The sequence below is a fragment of the Capra hircus genome, chromosome 28 (genome assembly GCF_001704415.2).
Source record: "Capra hircus breed San Clemente chromosome 28, ASM170441v1, whole genome shotgun sequence".
Classification (NCBI taxonomy): Eukaryota; Metazoa; Chordata; class Mammalia; order Artiodactyla; family Bovidae; genus Capra; species Capra hircus.
The window spans coordinates 27,101,725-27,129,660 of NC_030835.1; the positions used below are offsets into that span (position 1 = coordinate 27,101,725).

The 27,936-nt window shown below is 42.5% G+C and overlaps 1 protein-coding gene across 1 annotated transcript; it reads right to left on the reverse strand.

Moving 5' to 3' along the window:
* Positions 1-27,936, reverse strand: ZNF365 (zinc finger protein 365). The gene is made up of 5 exons (XM_018042626.1): positions 27,596-27,936; positions 25,165-25,920; positions 9,547-9,727; positions 3,472-3,509; positions 1-2,762 (listed from the first exon to the last, which is right to left on the reverse strand). The coding sequence occupies exons 2-5, from the start codon at positions 25,905-25,907 to the stop codon at positions 2,507-2,509; spliced, it is 1,218 nt and encodes a 405-aa protein (XP_017898115.1). The 5' UTR covers positions 25,908-25,920; positions 27,596-27,936; the 3' UTR covers positions 1-2,506.

The window sequence follows — 27,936 nt, forward strand, 5'->3', positions numbered from 1 at the left end:
TCATAAATATAGTTTTATTATTATAATATTTCATAATCTAAAAACCTTTATTTAAAATCCGGGAACAGAATATTCCAACTTCCATACAACAAAATGACCCTGCAGAATACTGGAAAACAGTGTCTAAGTAGTCTGAACTTTTCAGTTAAGAATCTGTAACCTAGTTTGGGAAAACAGAATGAAAGCAAGTTGAAACAAAATACTTCCTCCTTACAAAACAAATAATAAAATTAGATCCATTCTTCAGTTTAAACTCTTAACATGTTTTCCTAGAAAACTTTGGTGATTTCTTAAAAAGACCAACTCTGAGGTTGACTACCCATGAGGACAAAGAATGCATTTAAAATAACACCCAAGTGGGACATGGCACAAGGCTCAGGCCATGGCAGGTAAATGGGATATCCCTTAGAATGAGGTGGCTCGCATGTTTCAAAACCAAATTTATGTCTCTAAGGAAGCACAATATACATAATGCATTTCCTTATATAAGGATCAGAATTTAGTTACAACTTAAAAAAGTTTTAATATAATAAACCTTCAAATCATTTGTCTTGTATAATGTACACAGAGTAGATAGGACATTATGGTGCTTTCTGAAGATCACTGGGTACCACTGTCAAAGAGAGCTGTTATGCCCTCAAGGCATAGTAAATGAAAACTGAAAACGTAAGTTACATTAAATAAAATGGGAAAAAAATCTGGCTTATACTACCTTTAAAAGCAAACTACTGTCATTACACACACACATTATGGGACAAAGAGCATGCAACACAACAAACCAGTCAAATTTTTAGTATGTAAAAGGTGAGTGCAATCATGGTATAAACATCAATAATAAATAACCTTGGAAGAAGTTAATTCTCCAAATAAATAGTTATTTTTAACATTACAGTTTTTACCATGTCATCCTAACAGTAATATTCACAGCAATGTTTTTTATCACTTGATAGCTGCCTATACACCAAGTGACGGGCCTATCCCCATGAGTTGAAAGTCAAGTGAAGATTCAAAAATCAACAGTTTCACTATGATAGGCTCAAAGTATTTGTATAAATTACACTTTTCAATTTACTGGCATTTTACGTAATTGTTTTGTTACCTATTTTTAATGCACTGCTAATCTGATGCTTATTGCAGTAACAATCATAATCCTACTAATGTTAATTAGGTTAAGCTTTAATTTCTAAAATCAGAGAATTCAATTTACATGAACATACATAGTTTAAAAATCACCCACCACAAACATACAGCTTTTTCATGAGTATTTAAAAATAAATTATTAATATAGTTGACATATACATTTTGTATTTGTTATATATATATGTATATAGTTGTGGACATAACTGTTGTTTCCAAAGTAATGTCAGCACTTATAAACTTTGCAGGAGACCTGATGATATTGCTAAATTTTAAAAACTAACACAGAAATTTATTCTTGAAGAAAACTATAAAGCAGGAGGTTCATGACAGATAGTTCTTTATGGAAACAAAGGCCATTTTAGGGAGGCAGAGAGATGATTTCAGATTCTGGATCCTACATGCATTGTTTATTTCAGAAATCACTTTAGAAAGCCATATACAACAAATACATCAGATACTCGGCTGAAAGGTAAGAAAGTGTATTTTAGTCATAAAATGGCACAGAAGCAGCAAGAGATGGAAAAGTCAGGCCAGCAAGGAGAAAGTCATGCCTATAGCTAACAGACAGGCTGCTAACAAACCACCCCTCCCCCCACCACCCCGGGGGAGCAGGTCTTAGGAAAGAGCTGAGTAACATCTGTGGTCTCCTGGATGGCTCGCAATGCACTAAATGTGTAGTCCACGGGTTTCCAACCTTTCTGACCTTGAACTGCCGACAGGTGCTGAGCATAAGGGCTTTACTGTCCTCCCCAACCTCAGCAGTAGAAGCAGCTATTAAGATAGAGGCTGACAGCACAGTCTTAGAGTGCAGAATACTCAGCCAAGGAAGAAAGCAGAGAGGCACCAAAATAAGGAACATCCAGGGAAACAAAAAACCTGAATCGAACAAACTGGGAAACAGTCTGTCGAGATGACAACTGAAGTCTAACGGAATGAGTTCTTGAAGCAACCCGAACACTGGAATCTCGATTAACCAGAATTTTCAGGGAAACAAGAAGCTTTATTTTGGAGGCTCCCCAATTAATTGACAGTGAGGTTAAAAACAAAAATATTTTTATTTCATAGAACTTTACTGGGCCAATTATTTTAAGAGCTGGAGCTAGCTTCATTTTACTAAAACTTTGGAATAAGACTGATTTCATTATTTTAAAAACAATTCTGTAATCTGCCTCCTGCTTCCAAAAGGGACTTGTAAAAAAGCCTGGTTCACCAAGATTCCCATTTGTTAAATTCTGGTTAATCCAGGTCAATGCCCACATTGACATGAAATATGTTTTATGAGGCAGTGTGTCCAAAAGGACACTACTGATGCCCCCCAGGACATATTTCCCAAAGCCCAGTGATGTGGTCCAGAACCACCCACCCTTTAGATGATGTTCACAATGGCTGTTGGCTTTTTCTTGGCCATTTTGGGTCTGATGTTGCCTTTCCGGCCAAACCCCAGAGGCTCCCCTTTCTTTGCTGGTCTGCAGAGTTCCCTTGGCGACTCGGACTGCTCATGCAGGGCCTTAGCAGGCTGCATGCTGGCTCTGTCATCCTTGGCTTTTTTCATCCTTCCCTTTGGATGGAAATGGGTCTTGAGATCAGGGTGGTTACACACAGAATGCAGGTGCCCTCGGCTTCTACAGATGGTTGTGGGAGGAGGTAGATAAGCAGAAAGATTTAAGTCCTTAAAAGAATAAAAACTACTCAGGGCACAATCACTTCTACGTGCTAAGGTGGCAATAACGCTACCAGTAAAACAAGTAATATATTGTATACTGATTCTTTTCCTTCCACATTGACACGATGGCCTTCATGAAAATGATCTCATGATACTAAATTCCCAGGGAGATATTACTAGTCTTATTTACCAGTGATAGAACCTGAGGCACAGAAAACCTAAATGACTATTGAGGGTAACACACAGTGGTCTATGGAGAAGATGAGACCAGACCCTATACCTTTCGACTATTTAAGTGACTTCTAGGTGATGCACACAAATCTGTAGTACAGCTATCATAAAGTATATGATTCACAGTATAAATTTATGTATAAAATATATATATATATATATCAGTGTGCAAACTACATTAATAGCACTATGACTACACGATAGCACAATATGAGAAAGTTCTATCACACAACACTTTAAAAAGGCTCCTGTAGTACTATCATACTGCCGTATACTCATAGACCATTAGCATAAAAGTCACATCCACATTTTTAGAAAGGCAAATAAGCAGGTAAATTTTCACCTGACGCTCTCAAATACATTCGTATTATAGATAGGATAAGAAGTGCAACAGGAAGGCATTGATCAAATGGTCTAAGTAGAAAAGATATACATACAGGCATTTGGGCTTCCTATTTGAGGAGATATCTGTAAGCTGAAGGAAAACAAATGAGACAAAATATTACTTTCACTTAAAGGTTGGGTTTGGTTTCATAAAAATCCTCCTTATGTTTTTAAGAAACTGTATTCCCATTAAGGAAGCCAGTGACTGTTATCAGGAGCACAGCCCATGGCACCATCCATCACTGCAGTGAACAAGAACAGTTCGTGCTCAGCTCTGCTTGCTCAGGAAGCCTCTGTGGCTCCCTGTTCTCAGAATTCCAAGAAGCCAGTATCAGCAGATCTCAAAAATTTCAAAAAGTTAAACAGCCCCTCAAGAGAACAACATTTGAAGAAACATGTTTTTAAAAACTGGAATGATGTGCCATTGTTTCTTGATTGATTCAGGCTGTATTTGCAGCTAATTTACACAGCTATGACTGGTCACAGTGTATCAACTAAAGGGAAAATTGGCACAAAATATTTATTGCCTAAAGTACATCATTTCTAAAATGAGAGCACACGGAAACCCAACTCCACAACTGTCCTGACCATCTATCATTGAGATAATTTTCCACTCTCAATGAGATATCTGCATGCACTTTTGTGGCTGGGCTCAGAATACCATTTGCAGAATAAATTGGCAAGTGTATTTTCAGTGTATTCCCAAGCTTCAGTTCCCAACCTCCCGCATGCAGCTTTCAACTAAAAGAAGCGCTGTCATATTAACAGGCAGATTGACAGAAGAGGGTGACAAAAAGAATGTGGAGAAAGGGCCATCCTGGCCCAGTATGGCCAACATCCACCCCCGTATACTCAAGTCACCCAAAAAACCAAGTCTGACACAGCAGGATCTTTCTCCAAGTTTTCTGTATGCAGCTTAAGCCGTAGACAGTGGCAAATCAGAAAGGTTTCTTAAACAGACTTCTTGGTGCCCAAGAAGGTGAGATGGAATTCCTGCCTTCTGCCTTGGGACACAATTGAATGTTACATTATTGCCAACCCTGTCCACGCTGGCTGGGTTTGGCATGGGATTAGTAAATGTAAACAGAAAAAGGCACCTTCCTTGCATGAGGGTCCTGAGGTCTTGTAATATACAAAGAAGGGGGAACAGATGGCTCCAGCAAGCACCTGACTGGCAGCTTCTGGGAACCCTGGAGACATCAGCATTTCTACTCTCTTTCCTCCAGTCTGTCCATGCCCCCTGCTCCAATCAACTGGGCTCCTTGAATGGATTTCAGTGTATCTATAAACTTATATGTAAAAATGTACAGGGTTCTTCTTCCTTTAAATACTTTCCCACTTAAAAAAGTCATTATTATTGAGATATAACAAAATGTTTTCAACTTTATGTGTGTATGTAAACATATAATGTGATGATTTGCTGCATATGGGTACATAATTCCCTTTGGAATTTTATTCAAAAGTGTGTGTGTGTGTGTGTGTGTGCACGCGCGTGCATGCACACCTGCATGTACACACATACACATGTTCGCTTACTGGGGAAAAGGCCAACAGCGATCTGACGGATTATGAGGTTTGTGGGTGGAGGTGGTGCCGCCCAAAGAACTTCCTCTGCTCTCCTCCCTGTGAACACAAGAGGCCAGTGTTCCTTCTGGATCCACAGCTGTAGGCAGATGGAAACGCTCTTCCCACTCAGTCAATCCACCTACCTCCATTTTTTCCTGGTCCAACTACTCTGTCTTTTTATTTAGGGAGAGAAGGGTGTGACAATGGGTATCAAGAGAGGCCCTGGTCAATATTTCTGGTTGAAAAAATATAAATAACCTTGTACTGAGAGCCAATCTAAGTACTTCTAAAGCACAAACATGGTGTCTCAGGTTATAACAGGTTTTGGGAAACTGGAAACCTAGCCCTCCTCCAATTTTGCTCTCTGTATATACCCAACTTTTTAGGCCAAAACCATGAATTTGTTGTTGACTCCTCAGTTTCCCTCACCAGCTAAATCTAATCCTTCATCCAGGCCAACTGGTCCTGTCAATTCTCCTCCAAGAACATACCCTATACTTTTTACTTCTACTTTGGCTCTGTCTGAGCTGCTGTCCCCTCTCACTGGCCACAACATAACCCATCTCTTATTCTTGCATCCCTCCGTCAGTTCCCCCAGAGAAGCAGAGTGATTCAGCTAAAACATAGATCTGCTGCTAAGTCGCTTCAGTCGTGTCCGACTCTGTGCAATCCCAGGCTCCGCCGTCCCTGGGATTCTCCAGGCAAGAACACTGGAGTGGGTTGCCATTTCCTTCTCCAATGCATGAAAGTGAAAAGTGAAAGTGAAGTCGCTCAGTCGTGTCCAACTCTTCGCGACCCCATGGGCTGCAGCCCACCAGGCTCCTCTGTCCACGGGATTTTCCAGGCAAGAGTACTGGAGTGGGTGCCATTGCCCTCCCAGTGGTTTTCCCCATGTGTGATGGAATAGATCCTCACTCCTTACATGACCAAGAAGCTCCTGCTTGGTCTGGACCCCTCCCGCCTTTCCAACTTATCTCCTGCCACTCAAATGTGCCAAGCTTATTCCCTCCTGAGGCAGCTGCACTTCCTATTTCTCTGCCTAGAATGTTCCACTTCCAAATTTTCCAGAACTGCCTCTTTGCCATTCAGGTCACCATGCAAATGCTGCCTTCTCAGCGGGGCTTTTCTCAAAAGATTTTTGCTAAAGCTAAAGTGACCATCTCAAACATGTCATCTTACTTTTTTCTTCATAGTAGTTATTCACTATACGGAATTATCTTCCTTATGTGTTTGCTTATTGAATGTCCCTCCTCCCTGAGACCAGGGACCTCATCGATCTCGTTCACAGCAGTTTCATCAGCACCCAGTAAGCGCTGCGTCCCCAATAAATATGGTAAATGAATTACTGCTAGCACTAATTTAGCAACCTGCAGGAAATAAATACAATGCTTAAAATAAGATTATCCAAGCTATTTCATGACCTTCTATTTGAGCAGGTCTGTGAGTAATTCTGGCAGATGGTATATTAGGTCACTTTGTGTCTAATTCGACAGCATGTTTCAGAGCATACAGACAAATTATCTGAGTAAGCACACTGCATTTTTAGAAATCAGCCAGGTGAAAAAGAACATAAATGCTCAAGGGGATTAATGCTGAAACATTATTTTAGAAAAGGTGCTAATTGTGAGGGGGAAGGAAATTTTTCTAGTGCACAAAAGAATCTTAAAGCTAGAAAGAATCGAGGTACACATCAATCTAAAGATGTCATTACTCTCTGGAGGGGTAATGAGAAAAAGAGGGAAGAGGAGAGAGGGAGGGAGGGAGGCAGGGAAGAAGGGAGATGTTGGCCGTGTTGTTTCTGCAGAGCAGCCTTGGTGGAAATGGAGAGAGCTGGCCAGGCTGGGGATGGCATTCCCCATGGTTCTGGAGGAGGGAGTTTAAGTGCTGGGAGTTGAAAGTTCTGCTCCATCCTGGGGTGCACCCAGGCAAGAAGCTCTCCCAGGCAGAGCTGAGGCTCCAGAGGCCTGCACCTTCTCTAAGCTGGACCAAACAGGTTACCACAGATATGACCCATAGCTTATCCTGCTAAAAGCTTCCAAGTTCTTCCATGGCCAGATGGAGTAGTTAAATTACATCAAAGACATGGTAAATGTATTTTATTATGTAAAATAGACTAAGTTAAAAGGAAAAATTATTTTAGGATTCATAGACTGTCTCATAACATGGCACATTATGGCCCAAAGTAGAGCTGAGAGGACTATACGTGAAAACAGGGAAAACCACATCTGCCCATTCTTTCAGAAATCAAGCATCTCATCCTTGACACCTCTCAGGGTGATGTGTCCTCCCTCCAAAAGTCAGCTTACCTCGCTCCAGCCTGATCATGCCCTACTTACACGCAGCTCTCATTTCTAAATTCCCACTCAATCTCAACTGTATTTTATTTGATTTGAATTAAGTTCTTTCCTATGTGGATTAAATCTGAAAAAGGCAGATGGTGACATGTTTGGGACGTAAAGAACAAAAACATAAAAATTTACTATTACATGTCCTACCATATTTGCACGTACATGTATACATATATTTATGTGTACATGTGTGCATATATACATTATGTGTACCTACACACACATATAATTTATATCTATACATTTGACTACAAGAGCTGGGATGCTGTTTGACTCTTGATTATATGATACAGCAGGTAAGAACTAATGACTGGCTATGTCTTTTAAAAGGTGTTCAGTTTCCAAGCTGGAAAAGTAAAGTGAGCAGAGGAAGTGAACATAGAGATACAAATAAAGGCAAGAACTAATGGGCTTCCTTTCTCTCTCCTTGCCTTCTATTATTTTCTCTTTCTTTAAGAATTCTTAATTTTGTACAATAAAAATTTATACATTTCGTAGCTCTGCATTACTTATAAGCCTAAGTACTGAAAATATTATGGCTACATTTTAATTTTAGAACTCCTAACCACCAAAGTCAGGTGATGGTCAGAGACTCTGAGAAGTTTAAAGCCCTTATAGAGCGTCTAGTCCAACTGCTCCATTTTATAGGAGAATGATGAGCCCAGGAAGACCAGCTGTCTCCCCCAGTCAGAAGCAGGGTGGGAATGGTCTGGAAGCCAGGCGAGCTCACCTCCCATCTGGTCTCCATGAGCGCATGCCACACCCCCCTCCTGAGAGAGGGCAAAGTGGGAGGAGGAGGCAGGGAAGAGCTCAGAGTGTCCCTCTGTCTATGACTGGACTCTCGTAGTTTCCCAAGGAGGTGACTAGGGAACCAAGGAGGGGGATAAAGCTTCCTTCTCAGGAGACCACAGACACCCGCCCAGAAAATAACAAATACATCAGGTAGCTAAAACTGCTTTGATGACAGTTCCCGAAAGCTCACAGGCATAACACACTGACTTCCTTCCAATCAACTTTGTTCTTGACTGCTTGCACAGTTGTTTGCACAGGGGCTTGCACAACTGCACAGCTGTAAGGCTGAGTGAATGTTACTACAGTAAGCGCTGTGTAAGTCTTCATTTCTTCCCTTCCTCCTTGTCTCTGTACTTTCCAGCTATCTGTGTCTCTCCCTCTGGTCTTCCTTCTTTCATTTCACTCCTTGTTTATTTAATCATGTTTCCTGTTAAATCTTGGCTTCCAGACTGCTCAGCCTAAATTTTTCAATCAACCAACAGCAACCTTACTAATCTTTTGGTTAGCATGAATGTTTCCTATTTTTCTTTTCCTCATTTCGGGGTTAGTAAAAGAATCATTTTTAAATCTTCTGAGAAGATGGTAAGCGTACATAAAATTCAATTGATAATGAAAATGTTATAAATAAACCACTTTAGGTTTTCAAAAATCCATTCTTTGGCTTTGTTGTTTATACCATCAAGGAAACTGTATAGACGGTGAATGGGACCACCCACATCCCTCATCTGAAGTGTGCTTATTTGTAAACCACCCACCTCCCATCCACCCTCCAAAGAGACCAGGCAACCTTGATCAAGCCACTTATGATAGGTGGGCCTTCATCTATACTCAGGGTTCTCATTTGGGCTCTGGGGGTTTCTCAAGTCCCTGCTACCATATGTAAAATTGTATGCAAAATCCTATTATAGAATACCATTTGGGAATTTTGCTTAATCTTTTTGAAAATCTACTTAAAGAATGTTTCACCTACAGAGACTTCCAACAAGTGTTTTCCTTCCTATTAAGGAGGGAAAAAGTGATTAAATCTTTCGCTAACTATGAAGCATGAAGGTTTTCAGACGATTCCTTGACGAGCTCAAAAACAGGATAATATTAATAGCTTCCTATCCACCTGACACGTAATTGGGACAAATGATTTCTTTGGATACTTCGAACTGTTAAGCTGCAACATAAAAGTATTTCTACCACCTCAGCTTGATGTGGAGCTGGAGGTGAAGACCTGGAGACTGCGCATCCAGGGTCTCACTTACTCCCAGGTGTCCTAGACTCACCTGTATCACTTCCGCAACACAGGTGTGGCTGGGGCAATGCTTTCAAATGATGCCTAGAAAATTCCTGCAAGTCATCCCCCAGCACGCTTTTTCTTCTGCCCTTGACCCCACTTGACGCATCACAACCCTGACACCGGCCTGCAGGACTCACCGCGTGCTCACGGGAGTCCCCGCAGAGGCCGGCCCCCTGCTGGCTGTGATAGTACTCCAGCTGCTTTTCCGCTAGCTCGACCCGGTGCAGCAGATTCTCTATGAAGTCCTGGAGCCGAGCTTTTCCTTGAACCTCCTTCTCAGCTGCTGTTTCCAGGAAATGGTTGAACGTAACCACCTCTCTGCAAGGCAAAAATGTCAGAACACAAAATGGAGGACTGAGACAGGAATTCATTCATTCAGTGAATATTTACCGAGAGCCTACTCTGTGTCAGGCACTGCCCTACGTGGTATGGCCACAGCCATGATGAAAGACATGAAATTCCATGTTAGTGACTGCATTGAGAGGTTTAGTGGAAAACAGTCACTATAAAATAAACATATGTGTCAGTAGGTGACGAGTGCTAAGGAGGAAATGGAAACTGGGTGCAAGGGACAAAGAGTGACCGAGGAAGGAAGGGAATAAGTGATACTGTAGACAGCAAAGACATCCACCTTTTGGATGGGGCAGCATTTGAATGGACACCAGGACGCAAGCACAGCCATGAAGACAGCTGGGAAGAGTAAGCCAGGTCCTCGCTGGGAAGATGCAGAATGGTCTCAGGTACAGAGCAGAGCGGGGAAGCGGGGGACAGCTGAGGCCAGGACCAGGTAGGGTCTCCCAGGTCAGCATGAGGACTCCAGGTTTTATTATGAGATGGGAAACCACTGGCGGCTTCTGAGAAAAGTTCTGTCCTGTATTTTAAAAGTCTGGCTATTAGGGAAGAAAAGACTACAGGTAGGGAAGTATGGAAGCAAGATGCCACACTGAGCACCAGAGCATATAGAATAGTATATGTCCAACAGTATATTTTGAGCTAAGAATGAAACAGTCCAAGAACTGCCATCTTGAGGTAGATCCAAGGTATGTTGGGGAAGCTATTATAGCTGACATAGGAGAAGCAATGTGCAGGCTGCCTCTCCCTAAAAAGTTGAGCAAAATACCTTCATCTACATAATTCATTGTGATTCACAAATCCAGAAAAATTTTAATAACTATTATATCTTATTTCTAATGCAAGTATGGAAATAATACTTCCCTGAGTTACAACTAAATAAGTTGTTTATTAAAAATTCAAACACATTAAATATATAAGGAAAATATCACCTAAAATCCCATTAACCCAAGACCATCACTACTTACACTTGGTAATTGTCCTCACAAACATCTCTACAAATACACATACACACTAATCAGCCCTACCAGTAGGTATATAGTATCACAATTTCTCATTTGATTTGCTTCACCCAATAAGAAATCATGAAGATCTTTTTGGCCATCCTCTTTGTATGTTTTGTCACACCCACTGGAGCAAATGAATTCAATAATTTCACTACCTGTTGGATACAATATTTATGTGTCTTTGAACTCTCAACCTTCAAGGAGTGGGCCCTCATTTTTCTGACCATGTTCTACTCATGCAGAACCAAGATTCTAAAGAATCTGATCATTGTCCCCTAAACCTTTTCCATTTTAGATTAACAAATCTTATTTTTAAAAAATCTAACCTCAGGCATTTGTTGTAGTCAATTAAATTCTACTCCTTCTCTGAATCTTCTCAGCCTCTACTTGATTTTTATTTTCTGCTAAGCTCCATAATTTCTTGAGAGTAAAACTTCATGGATGTTCAGCTCAGGAAGTCATAGTTTCACAGGTCTTTGCCAAATAATTGGTGGTGACTTCCAACTCCTTTATTCTGTACAACTAGTCAGGAGGCCACTTTTACAATTAGTAATGATTTTTCTCTCACAAATACATTACATCATATTTTGCCATACTGAAAAGTTTCTGACACTTCCTACAGAGTCAAGCATCTCTGCAAAACTTGCAGAATTATATATTTATACAAACAGAAAAGAGACTGGTTCTGACAATGATTCACTCCAAAAACTGCTCATCAAACTTGTTCTAGTTTCCTATCCAGATCAAATATAAACTCAGAGCCCATAAGAATTCCATTATCTTTCAGTAGCTAAGAAGTATTCACATATAAGAAGTAAGAGTCCTTTTGGAAAGTTCTCTTTTGTAATTGAGTTCCAATTTTATTTCCAGATGTTTCCCTATGAGCCCTGAATAGAAGATGTACACTTTCCAAGCTGTTCGAGCCACAGAGAGATGCCAGTTGCCAAGTTCTGCTGTCACTTGCCTTTGCTCTGCCTCCTAGGTGAGTCACAAAACCCTAACCAGCAGCAAAACAGGGAGGGTCCATTCAGGTGTCACATGCAGCCCTGTGATGGTCCTCAGTTATAGGAGAGAAACTCTGGATGGAACATCTTCATACGGCTCAAAAGCACCACCAAAAACAAAGCCCAGGAAATGGCTACTCCTTCCTCTTTCCAAAATCGAGGCTTCAATTTATGTGGAATCAAGCCTGTAATAAAGAGCCCTCTAGATAGAGAGTGATATTCAGGATAACTGACTCTTGAAGCATCTCCACACTGGTACTTAAAGGAGAAACCACCAGAAACCCACAACCCTCTTGCCCACCAAAACCAAAAACGTAGAAAAAAGAGCTAGTGTATTTTTTCAGCTTATTTTGGTTTAAATATTTACTATATTTATCTCATTACAGAAGTATTTCACATTTATTATAAGAAATATAAAAAGTGATCTGTGGAAGACCCAACTGAGTAGAAGCTCAGTCACCTTTTTGCTTTAACTCCATCATTCAATACACGACACATAATACTCAATAAATATTTATCATAATCAATGTTTAAAAAGGACAAAGAAGAAACAAAATGTAACCCATAGTCCCATAACCCAGAAGTCACTACTGTCAACAATCTGGTGTACTTTTTCCAGTCTTTTTTTTTTTTTTTCTGTGCATATTTACTATTCTTGGGCTCTCAGGCTATACAGTTTAGAATGTAAGACATCAGTGTTTGACAGCTTAATCCCACAGGATCAACATCTCAAAAGCAAGAAGACAAATCTGAATGCAATGAAGCTTATGATTGTGGCTGTATTTTTACATCATGTGATGTTTTATAACTGGTTCCATATAAAACTTTTTTATTTCATATAAAACTTTTTAAAACATTAACGCCACTAGTTGATTGTGTAGTGTTATGTCATGTAAAAAAGAAGCATCTTTTTCTAACCTCCCTCATCCAATTATCTTGTGCCCTAAAGCTAACAAGTTAGTACCCTTTTTTCCAAACAACCTGGCATCAATACTAACTTAATTTCAGTTTATGGATGTTTCACATCAACTAAGAAAAAACAAAAACAAACAACAAAAAAAAACGATGATTTAATTCTAAAAGAGAAGTTACACGAGAAAAGGGCTGGAGAAGTTCATCATACTGAGACTGTGTTTGGGTATCTGTATTAGATAAAAACAGGAATAAAACCTGGTGATTAACTGTGGAATAATATGTGTGCACAATTGCACATCCCCCTTTTCACATCCTGTTCAGTCTGGATTAACAATATCCAGAAACACCTCTTATTTCCCCAAGGAATCTTGTGAACTTCCTGAATGAAAAAGAAAGAGCTTTAACTACTTTGCATTTGTACTTTTAAAAATAATTATACTCCTAACAGTAAAATATCCACTCCGAGGGCGAGACAGACCAGTGGATTTCAACGGAGGGGAGGAGGAAATGTTTGTTCACTGGTGTGGTTTCAGATTCCACACTGCAATTAACCTTTGAGAAACTACCAATTGTCAGGCTTTGGCACAGTATCAAAGCAGAATAGCCACCATTCTCTCAAAAGACTATTAAGGTACCTCTCCACTTTCCTACTACCTATCTGTGTGAGACTAGATTTCCTTCATCTACTTCAACCAAAACAACAAATTTGCAACAGATTAAAGGCAGAACTAACGAAGTTCAGCTGCCTCCTGTTAAGCCAGACATACAGCCACTATGGAGAACAGTGTGGAGATTCCTTAAAAAATTGCAAATAGAACTACCTTATGACCCAGCAATCCCACTGCTGGGCATACACACCGAGGAAACCAGAATTGAAAGAGACACATGTACCCCAATGTTCATCGCAGCACTGTTTATAATAGCCAGGACATGGAAACAACCTAGATGTCCATCAGCAGATGAATGGATAAGAAAGCTGTGGTACATATACACAATGGAGTATTACTCAGCTGTTAAAAAGAATTCATTTGAATCAGTTCTGATGAGATGGATGAAACTGGAGCCAATTATACAGAGTGAAGTAAGCCAGAAAGAAAAACACCAATACAGTATACTAACACATATATATGGAATTTAGGAAGATGGCAATGACGACCCTGTATGCAAGACAGGAAAAAAGACACAGATGTGTATAACGGACTTTTGGACTCAGAGGGAGAGGGAGAGGGTGGGATGATTTGGGAGAATGGGAATTCTAACATGTATACTGTCATGTAAGAATTGAATCGCCAGTCCATGTCTGACGTAAGGTGCAGCATGCTTGGGGCTGGTGCACGGGGATGACCCAGAGAGATGTTGTGGGGAGGGAGGTGGGAGGGGGGTTCATGTTTGGGAACGCATGTAAGAATTAAAGATTTTTAAATTTAAAAAATAAAAAAAATAAAATAAAAAAAATAAAAAATGCCATTAACTTGTTGAAAAAAAAAAATAAAAAAAATAAAAGTATTTCCAAATTTTCAAAAACAAAACCATTCTTTTCACTAAATTGTTTTTGGGAAAATTGATGTTTTTTGAAATATTTTCATTGTGTTAAACAAGTAATGGATTTAATATTGTTATTTTTATATGAATTAATAACTGTCCTTTTTACTTTTCTAAATTTTAATTTTTAATATAGTAACCCTTGATAGAATAAACCTACACAGAGCAAAGTTTCTTGGGGTCCTCAGATTTTTTAAGAGTGTATGGGGAAGTGAAGCCAAAGAGTTTGAGAACTGCTGCCATACCATGTACCGTTCAGTTCAGTTCAGTTGCTCAGTCGTATCTGACTCTTTGCAACCCCATGGACTGCAGCACGCCAGGCCTCCCTGTTCATCACCATCTCCCGGAGTTTACTCAAACTCCCGTCCATTGAGTCGGTGATACCATTCAACCATCTCATCCTCTGCCATCCCCTTCTCCTCTTGCCTTCAATCTTTCCCAGCATCAGGGTCTTTTCAAAAGAGTCAGCTCTTTGCATCACGTGGCCAGAGTATTGGAGTTTCAGCTTCAACATCAGTCCTTCCAATGAATATTCAGGATTGATTTCCTTTAGGATTAACTGGTTGGATCTCCTTGCAGTCCAAGGGACTCTCAAGAGTGTTCTCCAACACCACAGTTCAAAAGCATCAGTTCTTTGGTGCTCAGCTTTCTTTATAGTCCAACTCTCACATCCATACATGACTACTGGAAAAACCATTGCTTTGACTAGATGGATCTTTCTTGGCAAAGTAATGTGTCTGCTTTTTAATATGCTGTCCAGGTTGGTCATAACTTTTCTTCCAAGGAGTAAGCATCTTTTTATTTCATGACTGCAGTCACCGTCTGCAGTGATTTTGGAGCCCACCAAAATAAAGTCTGCCACTGTTTCCACTGTTTCTCCATCTATTTCCCATGAAATGATGGGACCAGATGCCATGATTTTTGTTTTCTGAATGTTGAGCTTTAAGCCAACTTTTTCAGTCTCCTCTTTCACTATCATCAAGAGGCTTTTTAGTTCTTCACTTTCTGCCATAAGGGCGGTGTCATCTGCATATCTGAGGTTATTGATATTTCTCCCAGCAATCTTGATTCCAGCTTGTGCTTCATCCAGCCCAGTGTTTCTCATGATGTACGCTGCAGAAAAGTTAAATAAGCAGGGTGACAATATACAGCCTTGAGGTACTCCTTTTCCTATTTGGAACCAGTCTGTTGATCTATGTCCAGTTCTAACTGTTGCTTCCTGACCTGCATACAGATTTCTCAAGAGGCAGGTCAGGTGGTCTGGTATTCAGAATTTTCCACAGTTTATTGTGATCCACACAGTCAAAGGCTTTTGCATAGTCAGTAAAGCAGAAATAGATGTTTTTCTGGAACTCTCTTGCTTTTTCGATGATCCAGTGGATGTTGGCAATATGATCTCTGGTTCCTCTGCCTTTTCTAAAACCAGCTTGAACATCTGGAAGTTCACAGTTCACGTATTGCTGAAGCCTGGCTTGGAGAATTTTGAACATTATTTTACTAGTGTATGAGATGAGTGCAATTGTGCGGTAGTTTGAGCATTCTTTGGCATTGCGTTTCTTTGGGATTGGAATGAAAACTGACCTTTTCCAGTCCTGTGGCCACTGCTGAATTTTCCAAATTTGCTGGCATATTGAGTGCAACACTTTCACAGCATCATCTTTCAGGATCTGAAATAGCTCAACTGGAATTCGATCACCTCCACTAGCTTTGTTGGTAGTGATGCTTCATAAGGCCCACTTGACTTCACATTAAAGGATATCTGGCTCTAGGTGAGTAATCACATGATCGTGATTATCTGGATTGTGAAGATCTTTTTTGTACAGTTCTTCTGTGTACTCTTGCCACCTCTTCTTAATATCCTCTGCTTCTGTTAGGTCCACACCATTTCTGTCCTTTACTGAGCCCATCTTTGCATGAAATGTTTCCTTGGTGTCTCTAATTTTCTTGAAGAGATCTATAGTCTTTCCCATTCTATCATTTTCTTCTATTTCTTTGCACTGACCACTGAGGAAGGCTTTCTTATCTCTCCTTGCTATTCTTTGGAACTCTGCATTCAGATGGGTATATCTTTCTTTTTCTCCTTTGCTTTTGGTTTCTCTTCTTTTCACAGCTATTTGTAAGGCTTCCTCAGACAACCATTTTGCCTTTTTGCATTTCTTTTTCTTGGGGATGGTCTTGATCCCTGTCTCCTGTACAGTGTCACAAACCTGCGTCCATAGTTCATCAGGCACTCTGTCTATCAGATCTAGTCCCTTAAATCTATTTCTCACTTCCACTGTATAATTGGTAGGGATCTGATTTAGGTCATACGTGAATGGTCTACTGGTTTTCCCTACTTTCTTCAATTTAAGCCTGAATTTGGTAATACCATGTACAGCGCATGCTAAGCCACTTCACTGGTGTCTGACTCCTTGCGACCCTGTGGACTGTAGCCCACCAGGCTCTTATGTCCACTGGAATTCTCCAGGCAAGAGTACTGGAGTGGGTTGCCATTCCCTTCTCCAGCAGACCTTCCCAATCCAGGGACTGAACCTGCATCTCTTAGGTCTCCTGCATTGGCAGGTGGGTTCTTCACTATTAGCGCCAGCTGGGAAGCCCTACCGTATACACAGTGATCCTAAATCTCAGAACTCACATGAGGGTGGACAACACAGGCTAGAACCCTGGTACAATGCAGCCATTATCCCTAAATTTATTTACTCCACTCTTCAGTAACTCAGCAAACATTCACTGAATGCTACCAGGTATCGGGCTTAGTGCAACGGCATTTATGAACCAGTGGCTGTCCTCATGAAGCTTACTGTCTAACCCAGGGATCAGCCAACTTTTTCTGTAAAGGAAGTAAATATTTTAACCTCTGCAATTCATACGGTCTCTGTTGCAAGTATTCAAGTCTGCCTAGCGCAAAAGAGCCACAGAGGCTGTATAACAATACAACTTCATTTATGGACACTGAATTTTGAATTTCATATAATTTTCAAATGTCATGAATTATTATTTGCCTTTTGAATTTTTTTTCAAGCATTCAAAAAAAAGAAAAAAAACTATTCTTAGCACAGGGGCTCCACAAAAGCAGGTGGTAGGCTGGATCCAGCTGTGGTAAGGCAGCCTCCCCATACAGTGGGGAAGCAGACACTAAAAGAAACAAACATGTAGTTAGGAAGCTGAATGTGACTAAGAAAAAGAGTAACAACATGATGCTATCAGGAAGCAGAGTAAAAGACCTGTGGTTTTAAGTTCTCAACACTGACTCAGAATACAGTGCAAAGCTGGAAGGCCAGATAAGAAGATAAGGGCAAACCTGAAATTCAACCCAGGTGTGGGTGCAGACCAGCTCTGGGAAAATTAACTGATTCTAGGCTGCTTCCTGGAGAAGGCAATGGCACCCCACTCCAGTACTCCTGCCTGGAAAATCCCATGGACGGAGAAGCCTGGTGGGCTCTAGTCCATGGTGGGGTCGCTAAGAGTCAGACTCAACTGAGCAACTTCACTTTCACTTTTCACTTTCATGCATTGGAGAAGGAAATGGCAACCCACTCCAGTGTTCTTGCCTGGAGAATCCCAGGGACAGGGGAGCCTAGTGGGCTGCTGTCTGTGGGGTCACACAGGGTCGGACACAACTTAGCAGCATTGACTTAGCAGCAGCAGCAGGCTGCTTCCAGCCCTATTTTTATTTTTGACTTATTATTTATTTTTTTAAGGTTTAATATGATTGAAATCAAGGTTTTAAGCTTCAGTGGAGAATGCTTTTATTCTAAGCAATATCTGATACTAAAGGAAAAAGATACCAGTATATAGTATAAGAAAGAGGCCTGAAGCTCATTATCATGCTGAATGATTTGCAGACCTAGAAATCTATCAGTATCCTGAGATGCACAGGTGTTCAGAAACAAATTCTAGAAGGAGGCATGAAGGGAAAAAGCCCCTTCAGTACAAAATTTTATTTAGAAAGAAATATTTGTTCACTCATGCACTCATTCATTTGCAGGATAGCTATAAGCTCTAAAACATAGGTAATACTTCCTTTTATTGCAGGTTGAATCCCTTCAGTTACTTCTTCAGAAATAGGTTAAAGATGGGTTAATTTCAGAAAAATCAAAGATACACTGTCATGTGAACAAGACACTCTAGAAGCCGGTGTAGAGACAGAGGGAAATGCATGTTCATGCTCCATGGTGTTCACTGCCATTTTACACTGGCAGTGAACTGTACATTGTTAATGAGGGGCGGCACACTGATCATATCACCCTTTGTAATCTACTGTCAACAAACCATTTCCAGCTTTCACGGCCATCCTGTAAGCCTTCGGTTCACCTCGGGCCTCATCAAGGCACATCACCTCCTCTCCACTCCAGCATTAGTTCATGCCCCTCAGCCTCCAAGCCAGATGCTTCCTTCTGCACATGCTGTTGCCTCCACCAGGGTCCCTTCCCAAGCCCCCTCTTAGCGATCCTTCTAGCCTCAGGCTCCCAGCAGGCCCACGCCTAGATGATCTGCTGTGTTCTCCCGCAGAGCCTGGTAGGCACATTCCAGGGACTAAGCTGTGCCATCGATGCCATCAACCACAAAACCAGGGACTGTGGGGTCCTGGCCTGCCCCTTCTCTGCGACTCCCACAGCACCTCACGTGAGGCCAGAACCCATCAGCCGCTCCACAAACGTCTGCTGAGTGCGTGAAATGTGTTATTAGTAACTCTATCTTTAGTCAAAAATCTTTAACCAACTATAAGATTCTGAGGTTTCTTTGTGTCTTGTGCCAGGCAAGTACTGGGGCATAAAACGAGTAAGTGACCTACAACAAAGGTACCTGCTACAGAAATACAGGTGGGATCTAAAATCGATGCCTCTTTTCTATTCTTAAACAACACTTTAACAGCTTCCATCCCAAGGGCAAAGCTCTACCCACTTATTTAAATTTCATTTTGCATTACTGATTTATGAACCTCTTCAGAGGTATACGAAACGGTAAAAATACCCCTGGTTAAAAATAGCCTAGCTATTGATCACAGAGCACCTCAGACAGACTGTAGTGTCACCCATGAGGCAAATCCTAAAACTAGAGCCAACTGCCTCCAAGTGCTGGAAGCCTGGCTGCTCACTCAGAGCTCGGGGTCAGCTCCTGTGTCCCTGGAGGAGCCCACAAGGTGGAATCCACACCTGCTACACGTCAGGAGCCACATCACATTTCCACTCGGGTCAGCCCTTTGCCTCATCTTTCTTTTATGACCTCCTGGAACACACCAAAAAGAATACAATTCTAATTAAGGACTTAAAAAAAAATAACTTTAAGAAGAAATCAAATTATTCTTATTTGCTCTAAATAGATCAAAACCACATCCTAAGCCCCTCAGTCCAGACAGAGAGGGAGGTAGGGGAGGGAAGGACAGACGTGAGAGAGAGACACATCAGGGGCTCCACAAATTTCTGCTGAATGCATGAAATGTGTTATTAATAATTCCATCTTTAGTCAAAAATCTTTAACCGACTAAAAGATTCTGAGGTTTCTTTGTCTCTTTTTCCAGACAAGTATTGGGGCATAGAACAAGTAAGTGACCGACAACAAAGGTACCTACTACAGAAATAGAGGTGGGATCTCTTTTACAAAATTTGAAAATTTGGGCGGGGGTTTCCAAATTTTATCAGCGACCTAAGAGGGCATGTCTGACATCCTGTTGTTTCCCAGCTTCGTCTGTAAGTCTGCACGGAGCACAGCCTGCACAGAGAGGACTCCATTCACATAAATGCATTAAAACGTGGAGCAGACACCTCCCTGTTGCACTGCAGTCTACATCTAACGTGATTTTTCTAAGCCTGCTTCCTAGCTATGGGTCAGTCTGGAGACCAAATTGCCCGCTCACTGCTGTAGTTGATCAAAGATGGGAAAGAGGGTTCAGTTGTGCAAAGCAAGTTACCAAGTCAAACTTGTCTTTCAAAGGGCAGCGTTCTACAGCCGGCTCTGGGTAGAAACCTAAGTGGACAGTCCTAGCTCAAGCCACCCCTGGATGTCTCTTCTGACACACCCCTCATGATGTTTAATGTCTGACTGACCTGCTCATCCACTCCTGTCATAGAAGCAGGAACTGGACTCCTTTGGTTATCACTGTATGACCAGAACCCAGAACAGTACCTGGCACTCAGTAGGCACTCAATAAAGAGTTGTCTTCTGGCTGACACCAGCCTGGGAACAGGACAAATGATGAAGGAAGAAGGAAAAGGTCATATCTATGGCAGCTTGCAAGGGAGCAGTATGGAAACGACATGGAACTACAGAGTCCCCCTCACTGCCATCCAAGGCTGGCAGAGGCACGTACTCCACCCTGACTGGGCATGGACACCTAGAGGGCCAAGTTCACAGCCCTCGTTGGAAGCTAGAAGTCCTGAGCTGGTGTTCCAGAAGCTTCATATCATAACTATCCTGATGATGCTGCCATTCCCCATTTCCCAACACTTCTGACGCTAAGTGATGTCACCATGCCAGGCCTCTTGACACAGCAGAGAAGTAAGCCCATTCCAAAATAGGCCAGATTTGGTATTACCTAAGTCTTGATGCTCTGGGCAAATAACCCACTTTCAGTCTGGCTGAGGCACAGTAAATTAATGGAAAAGGCACTCAGCAAAGAGACAAGAAATTTGGGTTCCCATTTCAGGTTTGCTACTAAATCTTTGCCCGTCATTCTACTGTCTCAGGCTTTATTTCTGACATGTGTAAAATGAACGTGGTTTCTTTCCAGAACGAAAAGTACACAGTCCCCTCGGGGTCCACCTCTAACAGTCACCTCTCTGATGCCCTTCAGTGCCACCGTCCTCCGACTACCAATGCAAACCCCACCCTTCCTCCTCACACTTCAGTGTGGCCTCAACACAAGGGAAAAACCCTTTCTCTAATGTTCATCAACTTGAAACCATGGCTTGTATTTAAGCACTGAGTTTGAACATGGATATGATTTATTCTTCCTATGTAGTGTGGAAGTTTCTTAGGGAAAAGGACTGTTATACGCCCCCTCCCACCACCCCCCCAACACACACCCCTAGCACAGCCCAGGGCACAGCATAGGTGCTTGGTCAGGGCTTTCCAATCCTGCTAGCACCTGACTGTGCAAGTAAGTTTAGGATTACTGCTATTACATTGATGTTCTCTGAACCCCAGGTAACCAAATCAGCCAGGAGTCAGCTACAATCCAATCCATGTCTATCTTTCTAATTAAGGGATACCCTACTGCAAGGTTGGCCAGGGTAGATTTACCTGATCATGGACAGTGCTACCTACAAGCTCTAAATATTCTGGGACAAGTAAATACAGTACCTGTTTGCATAAGACTTTTAAAATTGCACAGGCTGAAAACAATGGGCAGTTTCTTTCTTGGATGTGCACTCCAGAAACAGAGATACCTCTCTGTGCAGGTACAATGAGACTCGCACGAAAGTACAAAACTGCCAATTCAATCAATCTCTGTTACACAGCATAGAGATGACTTCCATATCCAAGTGAGGCCTATAGATGGCCTCAAGGCAGAATCAGCCCTTAAGTCTTTTATTTCAGTATGAAAAAAAGGATTTTCTTTTTTTCCTTTTTTACTTCGGCCATGCTTTGCAGCTTGTGAGATCTTAGTTCCCAAAAAGAGACCAGAGATGGAATTGTGCCCTGTGTAGTAGAAGTCCGGTGTTTTAACCACTGGATAACCAGGTAAGTCCCAAAAAGGATTTTAAAGTTGAGGGGGAAATCCATAATCATGAGAACCTCATGTGAATCTCAAAATACTAGAAGTCTGCTTATTTTTTTAAACCAAATCTACCTGTGTCTTAAGGGGTCCCTGGAGTTAAGTCAATTTCAAATGGGACTGTAACAACCTCCTTTTTCTCACAAATGAGCCTTGAGAGCTGAGGAGACCTGGGTTCGATCCCTGGGTTGGGAAGATCCCCGGAAGGAGGACATGGCAACCTACTCCAGTATTCTGAGCTGGGAAATCCTACGGACAGAGGAGCCTGGCAGGCTACAGTCCATGAGGTTGCAAGAGTTGGAGACTTAGTGAATAAACAATATCAACAACAAGCAGGAGAGCACAGCTCCCGATATGTTTGTTGGGCAAGCAGGGCCTTCCGTATCTGAAAGGTCACCTCTTTTCTTTGGTGGAAGGCACAGCACTGTGAGGGAGTGGTGAGGGGGGAGGAGCGTGGCTGAGCCAGGCTGATCTGGTCAATCACCCTGGCATGACAAACGGACAGCTGGCTTGCCCTGCTCCCCACCCTGGGGTGGGGCTGGGGCTAGCTGTCGCCACTGAGGCTGCTGGCTACAGTTGCTCTCTCAGACCAAGAGCTCCACTGTCCTTCCTGGAAAGAACACTCTTTCAGTCCTATTTTATGTACAGAAAGAGTGATTATTTGAGGCATGAATACAGAAATTAATGGGACAGGCCAAACGAATGCTTAACAAAATGAAGACTTTGTTCATCTCATGTTTAAAAGTTTAAGGCAGTTTCACTAAATTTTCACTTAAAGTGGTTTTTGTTCTGTTTTTGTCCCTGCTCTTTTTCCCCTGGTCGTCCAAAAATGTCACACTAAAACTCAACTCATAATTTATCCTTAGGTATACACCCCAAAACGTGAACAAAGATATATGTACAAGGACATTAACTGAGACATTACTTTTTAATACCAGGAAAATGGAACAAAACCCATGTACTCCTCAGTAGCAAACGGATCAGAACAGTATGTGTCATGATTCCACTGGGGAAAACACAGTAACTCTGTAAGTGCATATAAAGTACCTTTGACTGTACGCACATAGGAAAGGTCCAGAAGGATACCCACTGACCTAAACAGCGGCTGTCTCCAGAGAATGGGGGGGCGGATACTTGAAGGGGAGGGAGGACTTTAACACATACAATTTCACCCTGTTAAATCTCATTTTTACGGATATATTTAGTTTTCTAATTGGTCCTCTGGTAACAGCATTGGATTAACGTTATATACCATATTATCACTGCTGATTTATGCGTGGCCTGCTTTTATTTAAGCTATTTGACCAGTTATTTTTTAATAATAAAGCACCCTCGAACACAAAATGAAAGTTAGATCCTTGACAATAACCTGCTGCTGCTAAGTCACTTCAGTCGTGTCCGACTCTGTGCGACCCCACAGTCGGCAGCCCACCGGGCTCCCCCGTCCCTGGGATTCTCCAGGCAAGAACACTGAAGTGGGTTGCCATTTCCTTCTCCAATGCATGAAAGTGAAAAGCGAAAGTGAAGTCGCTCAATCGTGTTCGACCCTCAGCGACCCCATGGACTGCAGCCTTCAAGGCTCTTCCGTCCATGGGATTTTTCAGGCAGGAGTACTGGAGTGGGGTGCCATTGCCTTCTCCGACAATAACCTAGATCTAACCATATGCTCCTCCCTACCATCGTATTGTTTTCCCATGCTCCAGGCAACCACCACCCCAAAGCCCATCTCCATTATTACTTGTGTACTTAATAAATAAAATACTACAAATAAATAAACAAATGTACACAATTAATTTGGTTGCCTTTTAAACTGACTGCTCTTCCGTCAAACAGAAATATCACAAATTTAACTCCATGCTCCTCTCTGCACATAAAGCAATGCCATCTGCCATTTCTTCCGTGGTGCAGTGTTAGTCACGCTTGGTGCTATAGCAAGTCAAGGCACTAACTTCCCACCAGGAAATACCAAGAGCCAAGAGTGAAACATTTTTCAAAGCAGATCATTTCCATAGGAGTAAAGTAAATCAGTGGCTGATTCAAATCTGTCCTCACTACATAATTTTAAAAAAGTATCTAGCTGAGCAGTGCAGGCGTTTTCTCCAGGCAGGCAGTAAGCATTTAGTAATAGCAAGTGGTGATCTCTTTAATACATAGGGTTTCTCAGCCTCTTACCAAGTGGAGGAAGCTTTAATTACCACATTTTAAGAGACAACACCAGATAGAAGAGTGCCAGAGGACAAAGAAAGCATGAAATTAAGTCAATCTGTATAGCATACCTCAAATTATTTGAAAATCTTCCTTTTAGGCTGTTTCAGTCAATCAATTTTTACTTCCTTTGGTTCTATGAATTCTGAGCCTCCATTTAAAATTAAATCCAACATTCTGCATTTGGGATATAACACTGCATTCTAACATATACTTTTCTAGTTTGAGATGAATCCATATACTTATTGATAAGGAAATGCTTTACCAAGTGTGATAATTTTTAAACGAACAGCTTCTCCAATCACCTGTAATTTGTAAAAACCAGTGTCAACTCTGCAAGCAGGCATGACTTAGTCTAGTATTTTTCAAAAAGAAAATTCTCAAACTTAAATCATAAAAGTATGGCAATCTCAGATGCTTCCTCTGGGTTTCCTAATGTCTGCTTCTTTTAAATAAAAATTATTATTAATAGATTCTCAGTTACAAATATTTAATTAACACGGACAAGTAATACGAAATGGCTAAGAAGCAAAAATTATTTATATTTAGACCATATTTTTATATTTGAATAAGACAACATCTCATGTTCTTGATTTTATCACACGGAGTTGTCAATAAGACAGAAAGGGTGCCCAGCACTCCCTTTCTGCCTTCCCATTCAACTTACCACCCCTATCCCCCCACTCCCTACTCCCCTCACACACACACACCAGGAATGGATCCCAGCATGGACAGAGGACACTTGTAGTAGACATTTGTAGCGTCTACAGTTTCTAAGGTGAGAAGGAATGCAATATTTCGACTTTCAGGTTGCTGGGCTGGAGACCATAGCAGAGACGGTAAACGGTACTAAAAGTCTTGGGTCTCCTACATTCAACTGTATCAATGGGAGACTGCAGCAAGGTATCTGCAAGCAATTAAAACCAAGCCATGCTTCACACTGGAGTGTAACTTGGGAGTGGGTGGGAAGTGTCTAAAGCAAGGGGTTTAGCATCCATTTTCAACGCCACTTACTCTTCTTTCCTGAGAAGCTCCTCTTCGGATTCCGTCAGGCGTTGCCTCAGGGCTGCGATCATCTCCACGGCCACATCCACCTGTCTGTTCAGCGCCCGCTCTCGTCTCTGAACCTCCTGCTTCTTCTGCGTCAGTTGCACAAATGCCGCCCGAACTTCCAACAGTTCAGCAGTTTTCTGGGCCAGCTCTTTGGTGAGTTTATCAATCCTCTTCTCTATGGTCCTGTCCACAGCCTCGACCATCCGACTGAACTTTTCTCTGACGTGTGCCTCGAAAGCTGCTTTGGTGTCTGGGGCAGGAAGGCCTGGGCTGGCCCTTGGTGCCTCTGGCGAGTCTGCACGCAGGTCTACTGTAGTGTAGGTCTGCACGTAGGACACAGGCCTCTCTGCCACCATCTCGAATGGCTTCCTGTCCTTGGAGTGTTCGTGCGAAATACTATACAAGTTCACATAGCTCGGTTTCTGCTTTACTATGTTGCCACAGCTCTGCAGTCTTCCCTGTTTCGGGGGTTCGGAGGAAGTGACCAGGTCTGTGTCTTTGAGGGATGGAAAGAGGCTGCATTTTGTCAAGAGGGTTCTCTCCTGGTAGCTGTGACTAAATTCCAGATGGGCCCTCAACGAGGACAGGCTTCTAAATCTGGTATGGTCCCCACACCTCGGGCAACGGAAGGGCAGGCACACAGCGACATTCTCAAAGGACTCCTGCCAGGGGTATCTGCTTTCCTCAAAGGCCTTCTGTTGCATTACTCTAAAAGTCCTAGGCAGGGGAGAATAAAACAGGTAGTTTGCATGTCTGTTTAAAAAAATACTACTGAAATGAGCTGATCTCCATGGGGACAGAGGCTTTGAAATTCCAAATTACTTTTACATATAATAACTAATAAAAATTAAAACCTACAATCCATGGGCCAAATCCAACAACATTTCCATACTGTCTACTGCTGCTTTGCACTAAAGGATGGAGGTGAGTAGTTGAGACAGAGGCCCTATAGCAGGCTAATTCAAAATACTTACTACTGGGTCTTTACAGAAAAAGTTTGCCAACCCCTACTTAAGATAAAAAAAAGATGGGTATCATTCCCTTTTCACAGATGAGGAAATTGGAGAAAGGAGGTAAAAGCAATTACTCCAAGGCCAAATGGACAGTGTCAGATTCCCACACGGAATTCAACTTTCCTGCCCTCCTGAATTTAGTACAGTCACTGCAAAAACACACACTATTTTACTGAGGACCCTGATAAACATGAAAAAAAAAAAAAAAGAGAGAGAGAGAGAAACTCACATGAACTGTCAAGACAGGTCCTAAGACAGCAGACTCAGCAACCTTCCTCAGATCTAGGGAAGGTATCACTCAGACTAGCCAGGGGCATTAAGCACAAAATCAGCTGAAAATTTTCCAATCTGAGATTTCTGCCCTTAATTTTATTTTAAAATTATTGCTGTGATGATTTAATCAAAGTGTTATGGTAATAATGATGCTCCCCTAATACTCCAGATTTACTGAAATCTGGAAACCCAATGTATCAAATACTAAGTAGGGCCACAGATAAGGTTTTACTAAAACAGAGTGTTCTGGATGGATTTGCCTCGACTCTGATCCTGTTTTAACATGACAACCGCTAGGGTGGCCAAAGTTTGAACCATGTAGGTAACAGAATAACTCTTTTAGTAAAGGGAAGTTCTTATTTCCTCATAGAAATTTATTTTCTTAACCTTCGCAACAGATGACTGCTAGCAGCCCAATTCTACAAGCAGCGCCTATCTAGTCCCTCCAGGAATGGTTCCTTCAATGTAATAAGCACGGGACCCTAAAGGGAGGGTGCCAAGGGTCTTGGCTAAAAAGTACTATTATTGGGCCCTCTACCTCTTTGAAAGCAGAGGTACCAGTGGTCCCCACACAGTAGACAAAGCTTCCATGTTAATAAGCCTCTGCCCCCAGAGAGGGGACCCTCTTCCTGCGCTACAGCAAGCTGTTTAAACACGCGTATTCTGGGGACAGGAGGCCAACTCTGGCCGAAAACGCAGGCCAGACGTGAAAGAAGGGGTACCAGAATTCCAGGGAGCAACGAGGAAGGAATGGCATCCCCGGATGGGGAAACCGGTGCTCACGCACCCCAGGAGTGCGCAAGGTTTCAAGGGCCCAGAGGGGGCCCCAGTTCACAGGGTTGGCAGACAAGTCCTAATTTCCTCTGCCTTAATAGGTGCAGGCTGGAAATGAGTGTGCCTCGGGGGTCCCGGCTCTCCCCACCCCAGCTCCTCTGCGTGCCAGCCCGCCGGTGCCAGAGTGGATACGTGCGCACACGAGTGCCCGCAGGCGGGGGCCGAGATGCCCAGCTCCCCGCCGTGGTGCGGGACGGGACCTGCTGCCCAGCCCGGACGGCCCCTTCTGCTGCGCCCCCTGGGCCGGGCCGCGGGCGCAGATGCCCACTTACCCGACTTGTTGCTGCAGCTGCTGCTGCCGCCACGACGGTGCTACTGCTGCGGGAACGAAGCGGTTTTCAGCAGAGCCGTAAATCAGGCTGAGCCGGCCTGCTCTCACCCCCCGCGCACCCCCGCGCCGGGACCAAAGCGGCTTCCAGGGCGGAGCGTGGCGCGTGCCAGCGGGGGCGGCGTGCGCGGTGGCCGGGACCCCGCGCGCGGACAGAGCTTTCGCCTCAGGGGTCCCGGACCGCCGTGGTCCCGCGGGGGACACCCCAGCTTTTCCCGGCTGCCGAGAGCACCGTCTGCCCTCTCCCAGCCGCGGAGCGGGATGGGGCTCAGGATTCCACTGACA

Coding starts and splice junctions, on each gene's coding strand:
- ZNF365 (XM_018042626.1), bottom strand. CDS start 25,907: ATGCAACAGAAGGCCTTTGAGGAAAGCAGATACCCCTGGCAGGAGTCC. Junction 3,510..9,546: donor GGGACTCCCGTGAGCACGCG/GTGAGTCCTGCA, acceptor GTTTTCCTTCAG/CTTACAGATATCTCCTCAAA. Junction 2,763..3,471: donor AATAGGAAGCCCAAATGCCT/GTATGTATATCT, acceptor AACCATCTGTAG/AAGCCGAGGGCACCTGCATT.